General features: G+C 41.1%; 1 protein-coding gene across 6 annotated transcripts in view; it reads right to left on the bottom strand.

Moving 5' to 3' along the window:
- cacna1bb (calcium channel, voltage-dependent, N type, alpha 1B subunit, b) overlaps positions 1-21105 on the bottom strand; it is a 176879-nt gene that overhangs the window by 103213 nt on the left and 52561 nt on the right. For all 6 annotated transcript variants that reach the window (XM_085793986.1, XM_085793982.1, XM_085793984.1 and 3 more), the window contains 2 exons: positions 1665-1756; positions 824-976 (listed from right to left, as the gene is read on the bottom strand). In XM_085793986.1, coding sequence (XP_085650112.1) covers positions 824-976; positions 1665-1756 — 245 coding nt within the window. The remainder of the gene's footprint in view (positions 1-823; positions 977-1664; positions 1757-21105) is intronic.

The following is a 21105-nucleotide window of genomic DNA, read 5'->3' as shown; positions in this document are numbered from 1 at the left end:
AATCTAATTTTAAATGTATCAAGTTTTAAACATGATTTTTCTCCATATAATCTCTTCCCCTCTGTAATGGTAACCTGTAATCTACAACAGGTATTCAGTTCACTAAAAAGAGATTTGCAATTAATTACAATGAAGTCAACATGATCTAAATGAACACTTGATTTCCCCGACCCCTTTCCACTATCCACTAAAATACATGACCCTAAGTCTGTAACTCCACAGCACACCCTGGAAGATGTTCAACAGTAATGCATGATTTGTATCTGAGGACATAAAACGTGCAAAAACAGTGATATAAATCTAAGTTGCTCTTCGGCAGCTCACACAGCAAAGAACGCCCCGTCAGGTTTTATCGCTGCCTCACTGGCAAACATTTCTGATGCAGGTGAAAGATGGAACCGGTGAACTGCAACCTCATTAACGCCATCTGAGTTAGTGTTCGATCGGGAGGCCAAGTGCATAAGCATCCCTATTGAGTTAGAGCAGAAGCTATCAATCAAAACCTGACGACTGTGAAAATTCTATTCATCAAAATCAAGATGTGAAAAACAGACGTCAAAAATTCTGCTGTGCACTTGTTTGTTACGTTGATATAGGCGCAGAGATTGCCAACACTGCCAGTACGCAACTACTCATAAGCTACGTGTTCATACAGAACTTATGAATCATTTATGCACACCTCCATCAATATGCAATGCAATATACGTTCTCATCCGCAAGAAAATACAAGAACACAGCTGACAGAAAAAAGTTTTCCTGCCGTCAGCTCACATGATAATCGGTGTTATTGTACAAACACATTGCGTCAAGCTGTTGCTCTCACCAGTGTCGATCTTGAAGCAGGTGTGGTGGAATTTGCCCATGTAAAACTCCACCCCGATGATGGCAAACATGACAATGGCGAAGAAGAGCAGCAGGCCAATCTGAAGCAGAGGAACCATGGCTTTCATTATGGACTTCAACACCACCTGGAGACCTGAGAGAGAGAGAGACAGACAGAGGAGGAGGGGCAGAGGGAGGGAGAGAGAGTCTTATCACAAGGCACTTATTTTCTTACTTCTACTGAGGAGGACAACACCAATCTGTTTCAACACTCAAGCACAATCATGTTACTGAGTATGAACAGGATAGACTGACATTATTATTATTTATTTTCTATTTTTACGGGAACTGACTTTTTACATCAAAAGTAAAATGTACTTTGATTTCAATTGTTTGAAATATGCAGGTAATAACCATAGGTAGATAATCTGTGTGTGTTTCCTTCAAGTATTTTAAAATAACAGATGAGATAAGATATGCAGCCTTTCATTAGAAACAGTACAAACCTTGTCAAGGAACCATGAGGACAACTAACAAACAAAAAAACCCTGAAAACTATCACTCATCAATCACAATCGAGGTAAAAATGTTCAATGAATCATGATATTGATTTGAGGTCATTCTGCATGAATCAAAGACTGGTTTACGTCAGGTTTCTCTTCTTTGACACTACTAACCAATCAAAAGGAGCGAGAGCAATTTGCTGTGATATTGATCCATATAGCACTTATCAAAACAAATTCACATCATGATGAGATGTTTAAAAATGGGGAAGTAATGGAATACTGTAGGAATAAAACAAAACATCATCGGACAATGGCGGACTAACTACAGTAACTTACTTGGGATTCCCGACACGAGTTTCAAGGGTCTCAGCACTCTCACTGCCCTCAGTGTCCTCAGGTCAAAGTCTGAACCCACCGTGGCCAAGATTCTGTAAACACACGCAGACATGCAAACATTAAATAATTCATCTTCACACACTACGCATAAAAAGTCAGCCACTAACATATTTTTGTCATCATCTAATAGGGAATAGAATCACATTTTTCTACTGAAATAAATGACAAATAGCAGGTTCCCACAGCACAAAGTGATGTCCTGCTTCGTAAAAGAGAAAAGCAACCATTTCTAAGGTGTAAGTACTTCTACTTGACAAATGACTGTAAGAATGGATTGATAATAAAGATTGTAGCTGATTAATGATGATGAAATGATCACTGTTAGGCTGCAACTGGAGCTTCCATTTTCATTATTGCCTTATCTTTTGATTATCTTGTCTGAAAACTGTGAAAAATGTACGATTCAATTTACAGTAACCAAAACTAGAGTTGATTACTCTTCCATAAATTGTAAATTAATCACTGTCGCACTGAAACAATGACAAGATAATGAGGCAGTAGACTTTTTCTGGAGAAGCGAAGAAAACATTAGCACTTCAGGTGTCTTATTATATTTTAGTTAATGAGCCATATGTCATTTTACATTGCTTCAAATAATTACTTTCATTGTTTTGTTTTTCTGTAATCTATTTATATTCCATACATTTTCAAAAACTAGTGAGTCGGGCCGACTGCCAGAGTGACGTCTTCACTTCACTTTGTTTTTTCTCTCCGTAGCACAAATATAAAATATATGCAGATCATGATGATATAAGCAGAGAACAGAAAAACATTTTAGCGCTAAAAACATCTTCACACACACGCACACAAATCCTATAGGTTGGTTGCATATGCAGCTGATTACATCATGATGTGCTGTTTATCTCTGCTTTTACCTAAGTGGAGGAGTGACTGTGGCTGGTCCTTGTGTGTGTGTGTGTGTGTGTGTGTGTGTGTGTGTGTGTGTGTGTGTGTGTGTGTGTGTGTGTGTGTGTGTGTCTGTCTGTGTGTGTGTGTGTGTGTGTGTGTGTGTGTGTGCGTGCGTGCGTGTGCGCGCACTGGCCACAGCTGGCAGCCCTCATTACAGGCTGTACACAGAGGGGGGGACTTAAGTGCTCCACTGAAACACACAGAAAAAAAACACGCTCTAGGCTAAGGAGAGAAAGAGAGAGCAAGAGAGAAAAAGAGAAAGAAAGAGAGAGAGGGGGAGAGAGAGAGAGATGCAGTACATGCAGAAGAGAGGTCAACAAGGAGGAGAGTAGGAGGAATATGAAAGTAAGAATTACTGTTGAGACGCAGAGGATAAGTGAACCAGCAGGAATGTCAGAGAGAAACATACCTACACACTCACTGCTTTGTGAGGCCTTGTTTGTTGTTGAAAATTGGAACAGAGATGATGTAGATAACTCTTTTTTAATTTATTTTTGTACCATTTTTGCATATTTAGATGGGACACTCGACACAGACAGAGAGTTAGAGGAGAGAGGAAGATATGAGACGCAGCATAGGGTCACAGGATGGATTTGAACCTGTGGATGCTGCGAACTATAAGCCTAAATGCTACACGCTGTACAGGTTGAGCCACAGCACCCAAAAAGCTTCTAAAGAGGCTAAAATATTTGTTTAGTAAACACAGGGCCGAAACAGGTTTTCAGTTTTCAGTGGTGTGCCACCAGTGGGAACTGCCCCATAACTATTTCATTGGCTGAAAACAGTGGGTGCTGTGGGTGGTGTCCAGGAGTCTGGAACCAGGCCTGAAGAAGCCGAGGACACGTCCTCAGGTCTGTAGGGTGGGATGTCTGAACAACCAGAACAAGACTTTATATTAAATAATTCAAGAACTTTGTTTGTTACACAAGGCAGGTCTGAAGAGGAGAGGGTTGAAAACATTTGAATCTCAGATAGATGCACAGTTTTAAAGAAGGAGGCTTATTTGCAAAAGTAAAAATGTATTAAAGCCATAGAATAATCAACCGTGCATTATCAACAACAACAGTATTTATTGAGCGTAATAAATAAACTCTAAAATAACAACTTTAACCGTTATGATATGAAATCGTATGGACAAATAGCTGCTATTTGTAACAAACACCCTACAGCCATGGACGGATAATGAGACAATGGGTCTATGGAAAAAGACATGTGAGACCCCCCCACTGCTCCAACACAAGAGCAAGACATCCAGACAGGAACACAGTGCAAATGACTTGTGTGTCTCCTTGTGGTTGTGTTATTTTGAGTCGTGCTGTTGTGGTTTGTTTTGCGTCTGTGGTCAATTTCACTGTGTGTGTCCCAACAACGTGGAAAATAAACCTCCGCCTCTGCTTTATTTACTGGACGCTGAATTCATCAGGTGTTTTTTATTCCATTAGAGTGTAAATGATATTATTTATAACATCCCAAATGGCTGTGCTTTTTAAACCTCTCAGTTAAGCACTGTGGGGAGTCCCAAAGCAGGTAGAGAATCCTCAAGGGTACAGCAGCTTTTATGTAGAGGGAAGCACACTGATGACTAACTGAAATACAATCTCCAAACAAGCACAAACACAAATACACACACACACACACACACACACACACACACACACACACAGAAAGAGAAACAGTAGAACACAAGAAAGGTCGCTTATTGCTCCCTGGTTACCAGTTGGCATGGTAACTGATATAGCACATCTGTGCTTTATGGGAATTATCATTATGGGTGAAATCAGTCTGCTGGGTTCAAAGTGTCAGTTTAGTAATAAAGAATGTATTGTTTTATACACATTTCACACTCAGGCTTTGCAGCTGATCAACTTCTCTGACAGTGATGGATTTCCAAATGATTTTCTCATTACTGTTCCCACATGCAACTTATGATTTTTATTTATCATAGTGTTCTTTCATTTTCAGGTTTATGCGGAAAACCTAGATTAAAAAATATGCAGTGTGAAGTGGGAGAGCAGAGCTGAAGGATGATGTAGAACATTATGTATTGATGAGGACTGCAAAACATTGTGTAGAGCAAAGAAGCGTCTTAACACCACATACCAACAGTAACACCTGCACATCAGCAGTCAAAGCCACGGTGACGTCACTGTTCAACATTAAATGAACATTTAAACTGCAGACTGTCTCTGTCTCTGTCCGTGGTGCTGAACATGTAAGCCCAGTCTCACTGACTCACAGTGGCTGCGTCTTAGCTCATTGTCCAGAGGCTCTAGTCTAGACATAAGAGATCCACCACTCTGTGAAAATCAAAGGTTCATCCTTCTGCGGCCAAGGATTTTTTTTTTTCACAACCAGTATATTTGTGGTATCGCAGCATCTCCCCCATCACTTGTGAAATTACGTTTTCAGCTCAACCTCACCAAATCTATGAAATCTGCAGAAACCTTAGAGTTAAGATGGGAAAACTTAATAATGACTAAAATAATCACAGACAATAAGGATTTTTCTTTCATTCTTCCAAACACAGGAGCATGAGCACAAACATGGCAGCAAAGAGGAAAGATAAAATGGGTTTCTGACAAATATATTAAAATATCCGACCTGGATGAGACCAAATTAGCCAGACACAGCAGACCAACTTCAAATAAAACCCTATGTTTGTTCTTGACACCGATGCACTATAAAGAACCAGACTACCAATCCATTCAACAACCCTAGAAAGGATGAGAGCAATAGAGACGGGGATAATTTACTGAATCAACAAGCTGTAAAATGTTACATGTTTATTCCAACAGTGAGGTCTGTGTAGGTGACAAATTCAAATGTCTACCACTTCACCATCCATCCATCCATCGTACTGTAGGTGGGGATTTGTCAATCCCAGCTGACCCAGTGAGGGTTGGGTACTGTACACTCCTGACAGGACAACATATAGAGATGAACAACCTCACACACTCAGTTCACACCTACAGGCAATTTAGAGTCTCCAGTTAACCCGGAGTGCATGTGTCTGGACTGTGGGAGGAGGCTGGAGAACCCACGCAGGCACAGTGGGAACACGCAAACTCTACACGAATGGGCCACAAGCCGGGGGATCAAACCCAGAGCCGTCTTGCTGTGAGGTGACACTGCACCACAATGCTGAGGTCAGAGGTCATCCTCTGTCAGCTCCAATCAGACTAATGACTGTCAACCACACATCACCAGATGCCCAGGTGGTGCTCCTTATTTGGACCAGGCTTTAACCCAGACACTGAACCGGAAAATAAAGATGATAAATGTTAGGTAAAGAAACAGCACAGCGGGATTTTCTTTCTCATTCATGCTTATAATGTATCTCTCCATGTTTATTATTATAGTTGATTGTTTAATCAGGGTTCCCACTCTTTTCTTGAAATCGTTTTCCCGGACATTTTCAGCTGACGGACATTAGTTTTACGCCATACACTGATTCATCCCCTGTCCCATTCATGCTTTGGAGAAGTGTTCTTTTCAACAATGGTACCTTATTTTGTAAATTTAATCAGTTTGTTTCTATGTTTATTCCTCTCTCTCATTCTCTCTCCCAGAAATCTGATTTAAAAATGCGCAGTCTACTTGGACTGGGACTTGCACTTATATAGCGCTTTTCTAGTCACTCGGACCACTCAAAGCGCAGTCTATAGCTCTAATTTATGAAATAATCGCTTAGAAATAATGACAAATTTATCATAGAACGGCATAAACATCTTTTTTTTTTGGAAACTAAATCCTTAAAAGGGTCTGAAAAAGTATATAGAGTATATATATAGTATATAGAGCTCTGGTAGCTGTGATAAATCATTTTCCAGGACAACTCAAGCTTTTCCAGGACATTTGACTTTTTTTTCTCATCTTCCATGTGTTTTCCATGTGTTTTCCAGATTTTCCAGGACGCATGGGAACACTGTTAATAATATGGATCATTTTATACACTACTACCTGTTTCTTCTGCTACTAGCTCCACTGGTGCTGTGTGACAGCAAACACACAACACACCCAGTCCTGTTGTACGTCACTGTAACCATATTGCGTCACCATAGAAACCACCTTATTGACGTTATGACCACCCAGACTGACTAACCATGGCATGTACCCGTGAAACAACCGTACAACTATTTGAAAACACCCCAACAACCAATCAAAATAATTATTAGTCACCTTAATGCCCCTCATTCCAAAACAACCACCTGCCAGCCCACATCTGCCAACAATTACACCACATTAAAGAGTGAGCCGGAAAAATGTTATTGTTCTCTGTGTGACGTTAATGGAGAAACGAGAGGCGCACAAGAATAGTCTATTCACGGTGAATAAAGCATTTGTGACCTGAAGACACAGAATGAAAAGCGGATATAAAAACATGAATCATCCCTCAGTGCTGTTTTAATGCCCTTCACAATCAATAACTCACTTTGTTCTGCTAAGTGCACACATGCATGTGTGTCTGTGTGTGTATATGTGTGTGTGCATTTGCCTGTGAAGGGATGATTTGATGACTGTGTAGACAGACGGTCGGGCAGGGAGCAGGCTCAAGAAGAAGCTATGAGTTTTAATATCCCTTTATCATCACCACAATATATCCATGTGGGCGCCAGACGCTGGCACAGGAAATACAGAGGGTGATGCTATCGTCTGTCACTTGCTCACACACATAAACACACACACACACAGAGCTGTATCGTCGCACACAGGTATCATGTATGTTGTTCAAGCATGAGAACACTCAAATAACATGAGAAAACACACAAACACACTCTGATATAAAGGCAAAAAACACTGGAATGATTTGCTCTTTACATCCTGCAGGTGCTCAGATTCACACGTTCACAATACAAGAAGCCACTTCCTCTGTGGTTCATCAAATACATCTCAGGATCCAGTGATTCAGCCTTTATCCCTGGAATAAAAATAGAACCTGGACTAATTTAACCTTGAAGAGACAATAGCAGAACAAGACAGAGAGATCAAAGTGATTCATGCTGTCCATCAAAATTTATAGAAAGGAACACACACTTCTATTCTAATGGTGAAAAGAAAAAAAAAGCATGAGAAACGTGACTGCGTGGCTGATCATCGTGCTCATTCCCTGCTAAATGGACATGCTTTTAGAAACTGAATTACACTTCGCTCCTCACGCTTCGACGGGTGAGCTTTCATAAACATGAATGAAGTCTGAAGTGGCCGTTGAGTGAAAACAACTTTACGCTTCTCTGGCAGAAATTCAAGCTACACTAATCAAAAGGGAGCATGTAATGTGAAAGGGGGGGTTGCTGGCAGTAATTAACCCACAGAGAATTATCTATATCTCTGCAGCTGTGTGGAGGTTTTTAAGCCTCTTTTAGCTCATTGTTTTGGTTCATTTCACAGTTCAGGCTCACTGTTCTTCTTCCTGCAGCAGCTACAGCTGTAGTCTGCAAAGAAGCCCTGATAAAGACGCTGTAGCAAACAACACAGACACAGGTAGTGGAACATTCCAGCAGATTTTTTTCTTCAGGAGTCAGAGATCAAATCAGAGTTAATAGTGATTATTGGAGTTCACATTCATCAGGTGAACAGATTCAAGACTCCTGATTAATGCTAATGCTGCTATAGAATGTGTGAATAGGATACTGTTTGCCAACAGGTTAGCAACGTAGCACCTTCTGAAGCCAACAACAAGAGCTGTTTGTTGGCAGCTTGTTTGGGAGATTTAAAACATGATTAATTCAGCTTTGAGAGAACAACTCGCCATTTTGGGAAAAGCTCTGATTTGATTTTTCATTCAAGTTCTATCTTGTTTGAAGAACGAGATGGACGGAGAAGAAAAAAAAGAAAACTACCAAAATGCAACAGAGATGGACTGAGATGAGGCTGAGAGAAAGAAAGGAAAATGGAGACACGGCGCTTCCTCGCGAGGCTGAGTGATGTAGTTTAATTACAGCGACCCTCCCCAGCTGGGGGCCGGGGGCTGTGATTGAGTTTTTCACACATCCAGAATGTGTGTGTAAGAGGAGACTGGAGCTCCCAGAGGACAGACAAGAGAACATGGTGCTGACAACCTGACTGAATAAGTGCCTCCCTGCCTGTCTGTCTGAACAGGACCAGCTGGTCGCGGCGTGGCTGTCTGCCCCTCCACTCGTCTCTCTGCTCGCTCTCCTGCTTCACATTTGAACGGCACCAACCGGTGAATATTTTAATTCAATACCTGCTCGCAAAACTGGTGCTGATGTATTATGCATGTGCGCCGTTTCTGCACAGCAAATAGAAGGAGGGGTGAGCATTAAACCTGAGCCAACCATCATCCACACCAGGAGGCTCTTTCATAAACCTTTGGAAGCTAAATAAAAGATAGATCTTTCAACACCTGTCGAACACACTGAAGGCTTAGTTGAAGACTTCTTTTTTAATGTGGGAGATTTCCCTTACCAGCCCCTCAGACTCTGGGTTCTTGGGAAAAACATCTCCAAGTAAAACTGCTGCAGTGCAGATCCTATTTTCTTCATGTGCAAGGTTATTATTATTTTCATGTGAGACAACACTTGATCGCCTGACAGAACACAACAACACTGATGCAGACAAAGGAAAAAGGACAAAAGTGTCACATTTGCCAAAATGAGGAGAAACAGAGCACTCTGAGGGGAAACATTAAGATACACATATCTAGATATATACGGTTCAACACTGGTTTAGTAAATAAAGTACAGAAAGCACCATATGTAGACAACTCATTTTGAATTGTTACAGTCTGCCACCTGCTTTGGTATACATATCTCCAGGGTGCAATTTGCCAGGGGGGATTTACCCCTCCTCTGCTTTCGGTCGGGCCGAGAATTTTCTTTCTTTCAGTCTTTCTTTCTGTTCAAAAGAAAGAAAGAAAGAAAGAAAGAAAGAAAGAAAGAAAGAAAGAAAGAAAGAAAGAAAGAAAGAAAAGACCTGACCCGAGTATAAAGAGTTTTTGATCCGAACCCGGTCGTGTTGAGAACTCTGACTGACCCAGGGAAAGAGCCGGAGCCTACAGTCTGTGGCCAGAACACACATGTATTCAGAATAAGTTTCTTTGGTGCTGGTTAACTTTTGATGAACTTTAAATGAATGTGTGCTGCAGATCTGGCTCTTTCTTTCTCTTATTACTCTTTTAAACAGTAAGAGGAAGTATATGATTGTATTACTCTCCATCTTTATTGAGCATAAGATTTGTTGGTAGACATTATTAGGCTGTTAACTACAGGTCTTCAACCTGGAGATGGTAGCCCACCCCTATGTAGCTCCCCCTCTGTTTTTTTTTTTTTTTTCACATATCGCACACTATACACTACAGTATGTCTCTCTGAGTCTAGTGGACCACCATTAACATGTCAATTTGCATTGATCTGCTGTTTGCTTTAGACTCAAAGGCCCAAGGATGAAATTGGTGGTTGACTGGTTCATCTGCTCTTGAAATGCTGACCAGATTGCTATAGATTTTGGGATTGACATTCATGTTCCCTTGAGGATTATGGTAAACAACCCTTTTTGTCTAGGACCACAGGTGAGTCACTATTTCCTCTCCATCTGTTTGGTCCATGTCACAGCATTTTGAAAACCACTTAGAAGATTTTAACAAATATGCTAAGGATTAGTTTGGTAATCAGGCAATTGACATTCTGTAACTGTAAAATTAACTCCCGGCACATATTTTAATATTGTGCTATAAAAGTACAGGAACAGCATAGATGATTTTATCTGAATCACCCATCCCAACAATTTGGTTACTGTTTGTATTGCTGGACATCCACCTGTCTGAGGGTCGGTCTGTGTGTGTTATTTTCAAAACTTAGGTTTTAGAACTAAATTTGCAAGACAACAATTATCTTGGAAATTTCCACACACACACACACAGACGCACACACAGTCGCACACATAAAACACTCTAAACACAGCTTAGAAAATAGGCCTCATCATTACACACAGAGCATTTCTTGCCAATTAGACCTCATTTCTACCATCTCATCTAATGGGAAACGAGCTAACCAATCATGAAACAGGCTTTAGCATGTCGCATCCTGTTTTGTGAGCAAAAACTGGAGGGTGTGTGTGTGTGTGAGCGTGTGTGTATGGATGGTGCTGGGCTGTATTGCCATGACATTATACAATGTGAGCATACAGCTGTGACAGAGTCAGGAGAGCAAGCATTTCCCACAATGCACATGAGGACAGAAGGGGGTACGCATGAACTCATCGTGGCTGCCAAAGCTACTCGTCGTCAAACATGGCTGCTGTTGTAGTGCTGTGGTTCACACACACACATACAGACACACACACATACAAGCTTACTCCTTATTAGACTCATAAACAAGTCAAAGGCAGGGGACTGGAAAAAAACTAACTTGCTCACATCCTCAGGCTAGGTAACCAAGCTCTGATTTTCCTGATCAGTTCACGTCTGGCAATCTCTCATTTCCTTCACAACCAAGAAGAGATGGAAAAAAGATACTGTTTCATTAAATGTTGAGGCGGGTGTTCTTGTTAATAATCATTCTATGAGCAGTAATTCATTTTTTATATTCTGTCCGTATGCTTCAGGAAACATGAAAAATAAATTCACATTAGTAAATGCTTGATGATTAGGCTAAATGGACATTGTTATGTTGCATATATTACTGTATACTTTAAGGTATTTTTGCAGAGAAAGGTCTTTCAAAATTATGGTATAAGGTATATCCTTTTTTTTTTTAGCTTAGTATCTGACTGGTAATAGTTGATGAAAATGCATGATCACTTACTTCATGAAATTACACTCAGCTATAAAAGCAGGTTTGAGCAAAACAGCAGTTTGTTTCCTCCCCTCTAATCCTCCCCTTCTTCTACATCTCATTTTTAATTAAGACAGTTTCTTCATTCCAAGGTGAAGAGTGAACTTTAAAACTCATAGACACACAATCCAGGACCCAGTATCCAGCAGTGACCAAGAGTTTGATTCTTTTGCAGACAGGAAATAGATCATAACAGTTGGTTAATGCACATGTCAAGCATTAAATGATGTTACATGACCAAGCATCTTATCATATAACAAATGCTCTCCTGCACCATCATGACAATGTTAGTTAAAGAGAAAGTATAACTGAGATCCCTGGTTGGTATTGGTGCCTGACATGAGTAATGGCAGAATCTCAGAGAGGAAATGGAGAGAGAGAAAGAGAAAGAGAGAGAGAGAGAGAAAGAGGGAGAGAGAGAGAGAGAGAGAGAGAGAGAGAAAAAAGAAAGAGAGAGAGAGAGAAGGAGGGTGGGAGTGAAAGGCTATTGCAGGGGAGGCGAGCTGGTGCTCGTGGTGGAGGGTATCAAAGTTCAGCCATGTGTCTCTCCACTCGGCGCATTTTTAATTTTCGCCTCTGCCCCTCAGAGGGTGTGTGTGTGCCACTGGGTAGCCGCCACACCTCAGCCTCACCTGATGATTAATGACCACAGAAAACATCTTTGCAAAGCTTTCCTCTATAACCCTCGATGAAAAATCTCTGCAGGCCGTGTGCCGGTCTAATACGAGCACATAATTAACACAGTGAAAAGTAAAACAATCAAAGCAGGGAGGCCTAGAGGTCTGACTTCAAATGGACTTGTGGAGAGTCCAACATAACGTAACAAACAATATATTTTTTCAGAAAGAGTCTAAGAGACCAGAACTGAAAGGAAACCTCTGACAGCCAGAGGACGATTAGACCTGCTCCTAAATGACGTAGAAAAAGGCCGTGGTGGAGAGCAGCACCAACACCGGTGGCAGCTCAACACAGACACACTGACACACAGACTCAACGCCCACCTGAGAATATCATCTGGACCCACCCAGATTGTGCTTATTAATGAGGTGGATCCATGAAGACGTCATGTAGAGGGTTGCGTAATAATCGCCATTAGAACTGTCATGAGCCTCCCCCAGAGAAGCAACAAGGCAAACATGGATCAGTCAGCTTGGATCTCAGCCAATACTCTAATTAGTGCTGTGTGCTGCCACTGTGCTACATGCTAATTCTGTGACCACAAAGGACAATTTAAAAAAATTAGTGAGAGGTGACCACAACAGTGTTAGTAGTGCTATGGGGAAAAAAATGAACATGTAGGTTTTAACTTTTTTTTTCCCCACAGAACGTGTTGGCAAGTGACATAACACAGATCACAAGTTACTGTAGGTTTCAGGCCAGAAATACACAACACAGCAAGAAATATTACCAATGTGCAAGCAGAGGCAGTAAGGAACGAATGAATATAAATGATGGTCATCTGCCAATGAAGTTGGATTCCACCAGCTCCTGAGGGACATATCTGTCTCTTTAGCTGTTAAATGCGTCCTCAGGAAGTCTCTAACTGTGTCTGTGAGGTGTTTTTATTGAACAGTGGGTGTTTTTTTTTTATATGGCTGATAATCAAACTATGAGAGTAGCAAAAGTTAAAGCAGAAGTAAGTGGTCCGGTCGTTTTCGCTAATGCTGCGTTCCAGGCAGGCTTTTGAAATCGTAAATTACAGCTTCAAGTCACAACTTACGACTTTGTAGCGTTTCAGGCAACCCACTCGTGTTTTTCCGACCTGTTTTACCGGTGAAAGTCACTATAACGGCCACTCGTAACTTCCGACCGGTGAACTCGTACCAGATCGAACTGGTACCACTTCACGGTCGGAAAAATACGAGTTTCCTTGAACGCACCATAACAGTCCTCGTCGCTACGTCGCCACATTCACAGCGTTCCTTGGCTGCACACACAGCCCTGCATGCCGTTCTCTCTCCTCATTGGATAAAAACTGTAGGATACGATAAATGTTTTCTCCTCGGCTCAGAGCAGAGCAGAGTGACTGACAGACCCGTGTTTCAGACCAAACACTCTATGTAAGTGATTGCTGTCGGAAGATATAACTATTTAAGACTTATATTAACACAAATATATCACTTACTTCTGCTTTAAACAGTTAAAATATTTATTATGTATACCCAAACGGTTGTGCTGCAGTCAAAAGATGAGCTGCTAATCCTTAGACAGGTGTGACTCAGGTCAGGGCGAACACCACTGATCTGATACTGACAGCTCTACTACGTCACGTCAGTCAATGTCCTGTCGTCTCCTATCTTGACAGTATTGTAAATCCCCATACTCCCCACAAGTGCTGCTCATTGTGGGAAATGCACACAAACCGATGCATGAAAAGTTTTGACGTCTGTCTAGAAATATTCCTTGTTAGTTCAGAGAAGTAAAATCTTTGATACAAACCTCAAAAACAATGAGCATCAGTATAAAATACACTCTGCAGTGTGTTAATATGATACAGGAAACTGGGACACAGCTACAGCTGAACTTGTCTTTGGAATCTCAGTACATCAGATTGTGTTTGGAAAACTTAACACACCCACAGTCCAGGTGTTTCAATAAAAGCGCTGCAGATCAGATAACCTATCATCACACCTGGATCCAAACAGGAAGCAGATGCACAGCCTGCAGGCAGCATAGGTGTTATAACGGTCAAAAATAGAGCGCCAGGACACGGTGTGATGTTCTTTTTTGGGACGTCATGGCACTCAGCCACAAGTGGAGCCTGGAAATCTGTGTTTTGATGTTCAAATATTATAGTTCATTCATACATTTATAAATACTATTATTATTAGTTGTAAAACTAGCGGTGCAACAGGAGTACCGCATGTACATAACCCAGCTATTGAATAAGATAGAAGACAATATTTTCAGTGTGTGAGAGCTATTGTTGTTGGACAACTCCCCCAAGGAGACATCCTGACAAGATGTGCCGTGATTTATGTTTGGGACTGCAATGAGGTCTGAACTCAGCTGAGCGCCGTCTGGAAAGCTGCATGGACACGACATCATGGCACAAATTCATTGCATGAGTAGATAAGTCATTGTATAGATCTTGAAGGTACATCACTGGAATTGTAGCCGCAGGGGTTTGTTGAATCTGGACCTTCATGTAAAACAGTGTTTCCTGTCTGGCTCAATAATGTACAGTACATAAGTACAGTCAGAGAGGAAGTCAGCAAACCTTTTCTCTCCATTGTGCTTTTTAAAAAACCAGTGTGCTGCTCACGCCAAAAGAATCTAATAAATACAGAGAGAGAAGAGTGGACACAAACGTACACAACAAACATTAATAAAAGGAAAGATTAATATAAAGCTAGACAGTAAAGGTATTGCTCAAAATATTCAACTGAATTTCTTCTCTGTCAGAAGACACAACATGAGATCAGTAAACACCAAACGTCTCCTCCACCTGCAAACAAACTCTGAAACAAAGACTAAACTTTTGCAGCTTCAAGGCTGGAAAACTCATTTATTCCACAATATCTGCCAGTATCATGTATCATCATAAATATCACATAGCTTCTACAGTAGATGCTTCTTTTTCTACACATTTTATTCAGAGGTTTAGTGGTGCATAAACGCAGGTATATGGTGTATAGGCCACCCAGCTCTGCGCTGCGCAGGAGGGTTTGCCATATACCTGACTAAAAATAGCTACAGCTACGAATCAGTGCACACCTTGCACACTAAAGGCAATCAGGTCACAGTCTATCATGTGTAATAATGTGTGGCATTTACTTAGATGCACCATCAGGGGGGCAAACCAGGAAAAAGCTAGGGGTCCTTGGGGGTGAATATTCGCCCACGATGATCCCTTCTATTGGAATTATAACCCCCCTTAAACATTAACAAAAACACTATAAGTGTACTATACTTCTCTCCAAAAATCCCCTTACTTACTTACTGACTCCACCCACCAACACACCGCTTCACCACTGACTTCACCTCAGCTGTTTTTAACAGTGTTTTGTGAGTTTCAGTGTTTGGCTGCACAGCATGAGCTAATAACTGACTCACAGGTGGGTTAGTGGGGTCTCTCTCTTAATAAACAATATCTAATTTAGGTAATGCAAAATTGGTCTAGTCAAGTTTATCTCTGTTTTTGAAAGCAAATAACACAACAGGTGCTGCAATGAGAGGACACAATTTACAAGTCATTAATTAAAAGCATTTAATTTGTGGCTTTAATTTTAAACTTCAATTGAATTATAGACTAATTATTTAATTTAATTTCAATCAAATTAAAACACAATATAAAAGGGTACTAATTGTGGCGGACAAATTAGAGCAATTATACTATTAGGTTGATAATTATGGGGACGTGAAAACAAATGTGCAAAGGCAGGTCTGCAGCCAGTAGCAGACAGGAATACTGCTCTGAAACTGAGAGTAAACAGCCTCAGCTTTTACAGACATCCACTCATTAATATATAGGAGATCATATATTTGAGCTACGAGACAAGAGTGTACAGACTGGATAGTTCAGCAAAATTCTGTATGATTTACAATGATATTTTTAAATTCTCACGCCTGCCAGACTAGTTCTGCACATGGTAACTGCAGCAATGTTAGGAAAAGAATTTACGGTTTATAATAAGATGAACATAAATTACAGGTCTGTGACGGCATGCAAATATTGGTCTCCTGCATTACAGTCAGAGGTGCTATATAATCTCCAGCTCGCTACATGGAGAGCTCACTGCAATGGGACTGAACATGGCAACAGAGTAAATCATAACTTGCTGAATTATCCAACATGGATGTTATTCCCAGGAATACAGTGAGTTCTGTTTATGTGCTGTTTCAGTATGAGACTGACTGTGGTGGGAGCTTAAACACAACAAAGCAATCAAGAGCAGTAAAACCTGCTGATACCACAGAATGTAATAATGTAATAATTTAATATGAATTCAGTTAAAAGACAGGATCCAACTGTACACTGACTGCATAACTTACAGGAAGAAATATCCTAGATACGATCTTTAACGTGACTTTATTAATCCAATCATAACCTGGTAATGAATTAGTTGTGATTTATAATGAAAGTCCTCCAGTGAGAGGTCTACTGTCTATCTGCTGCTGATAACAGGACTCTGCTGTGGTGCACATGCTGAAAACTCAGAGTCTATTTCTGTGTTTGCTCTCTGACTGTTTTGATTGCCTTATTGGTTTCAATATACTTTTTCAACTTCATTTATTTTGGGGTTTAATTTGTTTTTCATCGCTCTCTGGCTCCTGTGATCACAGAGGGAGGCAGTTTCATCCAAGCAGCAATCATCACGTCTCGGCGTCATCTGATCAAGACATATTAAATGTTTTAACCCTTTCATATTTTTTACCAGCTCGGCCTGAACACACTGTCTTTTATTTTTATGTCTGTGTATTTCAGGGTCTTTGTTGCAGATTTTTTTTCGTGCTACTCGTGGTGAAAGGAAAACTGCGGGCCTGCTGACATGCTAACAGCCAGGCTGTCGTTCACAGAAGTCTAATCAGCGGGGAGATCTGACTTTCTTGGAAGGAAAATTCCCTAATGTGCAGCCACCACTTGCTGAATTTGGATCACTGTCAAACTCTGTCAGAAACAGATTCCCAGACTCTCTCCCTCCATAAACTTACTCTGGATGACAACACATTGACAAGACGGCACCAACACTGTACTTTCCTGCTAATGTGTGTCACATCATAATGTGATTTATCTCGAAAGAATATCTAATTCTAAATGTCAGGATTATATCAGAGATAAAGAGTTTATTCTCAAGTGTACATGTGTTAAAAGCTGAAATAACTATGATACAAACTGGATGGTAAATAACTGGGTTCTTTGGTTATGCAGCTGTCAAGGTGTGTAATAGCACACACAGATGAACATCCACAGTGACCGAGCATGACAATTTCATTTAGAACAATTAAATCATATTAATGATTTTAGCAGAACAGCTGGGCGCAAATCCATTAAATCAATTGAGAATAGTAATGGTTTTAAACCAGGGAAGAGAGAGAGTGTGGAAATGTCCAGTAGTCCTTGCAGCTGATGCACGAAGAAAGAAAACCTAAAGGTAAACGCAGAAGAAAAGACATTAAACTAATTTAAGTATTGGATTAATTGAAATAGCTACAGGAAAACATGATTAAGAAAAGATGGCGGACGTTTAACCAAACAAAGGTGAGGTGATGTGATCTATCATACATATCCCACCACATATACTGTATATCCATTTAAAGGGATACTTCACTGAAAATCTATCATGCCAAGGAAGCGTGAGATTTCCTGCGATATGTTCGTTTGTCATTGTAAACGATTGGATGTACAGTATGATGTAAACGCGAAGAACATCTTGCAGCAAATCTCGCGCATGCGCACAAACATCAACAGAGCCACTGGGAGCTACTGCTACAACAAGACTAAAAACAGAGATCAAGGGGCGGTGCGTGGCGCAGTGGGTAAAGCGGCCGCCCCATGTAGAGGCTACAGTCCTCACCGCAGGCAGCCCTGGTTCGAATCCCACGTTGGGCAGCCCTTTCCTGCATGTCATTCCCCCTCTCTCTGCCTCCCCCTAGTAAGCGATATTTTTGTGTTAATATGAGTCTTAAATAGTTATATCTTCCGACAGCAATCACTTACATAGAGTGTTTGGACCGAAACACGGGTCTCTCAGTCACTCTGCTCTGCTCTGAGCCGAGGAGAAAACTTTTCTTGTATCCTACAAGAGAGAACGGCATGAAGGGCTGTGTGTGCAGCCAAGGGATGCGCCTGAATGTGGTGATGTAGGGACGAGGGCCAATAGAGCCATGACGAGGGCGGGGACTGCTAACTACATTGGCTGACAAGACGTTATGGTGCGTTCAAGGCAACCCGTAACTCGTGTTTTTCCGACCTGTGAAGTCGTACCAGTTCGATCTGGTACGAGTTCACGGGTCGGAAGTTACGAGTGGCCGTTATAGTGACTTTCACAGGTAAAACAGGTCGGAAAAACACGAGTGGGTTGCCTGGAACGCTACAAAGTGGTAAGTTGTGACTTGAAGCTGTAATTTATGGTTTCAAAAGCCTGCCTGGAACGCTTACTTCTGCTTTAAATTAAAAAAATTAAAAAAAAACAGAGATCAAATTATTTTTTTCGAACAACTTTTTCATGTTGCGGTTTCAGGACACTTGGGTCAGTACGGACGAACAGTATGGAGGTATTTGGATCAGATGTTTCATAGTGTGTGTTTTGGACGATTCAAAAGTGAGCAACATCCGCCGCCTTTACAGTATATGAAAATCCGTTGCCAGCCGGACCCCCACTGGAACTCCAAAAGCGTTTTGATGACTCCAAAAGTTCTCTGAACCCTTCCGTGGCATGACGGTGAGTAGAAAATTTGTGAATTATCGATTTTGGGTAAAATATCCACATTTATTACTGCTGATTATCTTAATAGGTGATAAAATAAGCCATCTGTGGAGAAGCAAATAATTACAATAAAAGAGTTGGGCCTCAGCAGCATGGGCCCCAGAACTTCACTCTGAACAAACAAGCATGGCGGTCAATACCTTGTGTGGCGGGTTGCTGCCATCAGTATGCGAGTGTGTGTATGTGTGTGTGAGAGAGAAAGGGTAAATGAAAGGCAAACTGTAAAAGCTCTTTGAGGGCTTTTATGAACTCAGCCATTTAGCACTGAGGTTGCCGATCAGATGATTCCCGTATAAATGGTTTTTGTGACAGTGATGTGCATTTTAAACGGCAACAACAAAAAACGTTTCTGTCCTTTGCTCTCGAGGGCATACTGTATATAGTTGTGATGGAGGACACAGTTTTTATTTTGAAACTTTGTCTTTTCAGCATAAAAGTATCTCCAGCCTGTTCCTTTCCCACATCCGCACACGCTTCTGAGGTGATTACTAGTGCTGCACGATTAATCTAATCGCAATCGCAATCGCGATGTCACGCCGTGTGATTACGTAATCGCACGAAAGAGTGCGATTGGCGATTTAAAGTCTACATAAATGTGCGACTGCGTGAGCCTGTAAACGGGACTTTAACTCCGGTAGTGTGTGGAGTGGAGCCGCTAATGTGTGCAAGCATAGCAGACTCGTCAGTAGTCATGTGACCAGCAGGTCTGATCACGTGACCACCGTGATTACAGCAGGTGTGGAGCTTTAGCGTCACAGAGCGAACTGTGTTTTCCTCCGCAACATGTGCAGTGCGTTTAAAAAACGAGGAGGTATGTGACCAGAAAGCTCCGGTGTTTGGTTTTCTTTTAACTGTCTTTTTTTTTTTTTTTTTACCGTAACAGCCACACTCATTTGCCGTCTCCTCTCGTCTCCTCCGTTGTGTGTGTGTGTGTGCACGCGCGCGCATGCGTGCGGGCGTGCGTGCGTGTGTGTGTCTGTCTGTCTGTCTGTCTCTGTGCTACCTGTGTACCTGTGTGCTGTGAGAGGAGGGAGGGGGGAGAAAGGCATTGTAATAAATGATGGCATCGCAGTAGACTATGAAACTGCACAAAAAGTTACCTATTTTTATTTAATACAAAGATACTGTAAGGAAACACTTATTATTTGAGAAATACACTCCTAAAATATGGTTATTTCCTGTGCTGTGCTTGATAATCAAACAAATAGACTCCTTACAGCATTAATTTACAATATCGTAATCGCAATCACAAATCGCAATATTTTCCACCATAATCGCAATCGCACATTTTTATCAAATCGTGCAGCACTAGTGATTACAATCTCTTCATCATCTTTACCATATCTATGTTGTCACATACAGATCCTGGAGGACAGAGCACACAAACAGCATGATACAGTAGTAAAACATATAGTCAGGCCTCTAATAAGTCCATGAAAACTTATATCTGAATAGATATTGAAGGCTGTTAAAGTGGGTCAAAGAAAAACTTATAAAACAAAGAGAACAACAGGAAAGGATGAATAGACGTGTCACTGCTTTCATCCTGTTTCCATTAGAAGTGTATGAGCAGCAGAGGAGACAGATCAGTGATGTGAGCTCAGAGCATGAGCTTCCCATGCGTCCACTTATAAGACCGCTGCGTCTTTATGCTCTTGAGACAGAAAAGGGACAGACTGGTGCTGGGATTTTTTCAGAGGACGTTCAATTCTTTACTTCTTGAACTTATCAGAAAAATATCCCGAGAAGAACCAGATGTCAGTGGGTTCAGCGTCCCTGTTAATACTTCATCAATGATCTGTTCACTAATGATGAAGCCATTAGGCAGGGCTGGCCTGAGCATGTTTAAGGTCAGTGAAGACCAGTTTTCACATAGGATTCATCTGTGAACATAAACAGCTCAGCGCTCCAGTCACTGATCATCAGATATTCATGTTTCCTGGTAACCAGACATTGGACAGACTCAGTCTCAGTGGGATCTGACTGAGAATAAAGAATGAAGTGAAGTGAAGTTAAATAAAAATCTGCTGCGCTGCAGGCACCCAGGGTTTTATGGGTGAGAGAGGATCTAATCTATGCTAATCAATTTAGCCTCTGTTGACAAATTAAGTTTTTAAGCAAACATAATGATTGCTGCATCGCGGCCAAAAACAACAGATATAAAAGTCATAAAATATGTCTGAGAGTAAAACAATGTTTAATACTCTCTTGTATTGCAAGACTGTCACATAAACAGCCACAGACCATTAT

This window comes from Trachurus japonicus, chromosome 12 (assembly GCF_045865225.1).
Source record: "Trachurus japonicus isolate A0001 chromosome 12, Traja_1.0".
Lineage (NCBI taxonomy): Eukaryota > Metazoa > Chordata > Actinopteri > Carangiformes > Carangidae > Trachurus > Trachurus japonicus.
The sequence above is the reverse complement of the archived record's forward strand: the minus strand, read 5'-3'. Positions and strand labels throughout refer to the sequence as shown.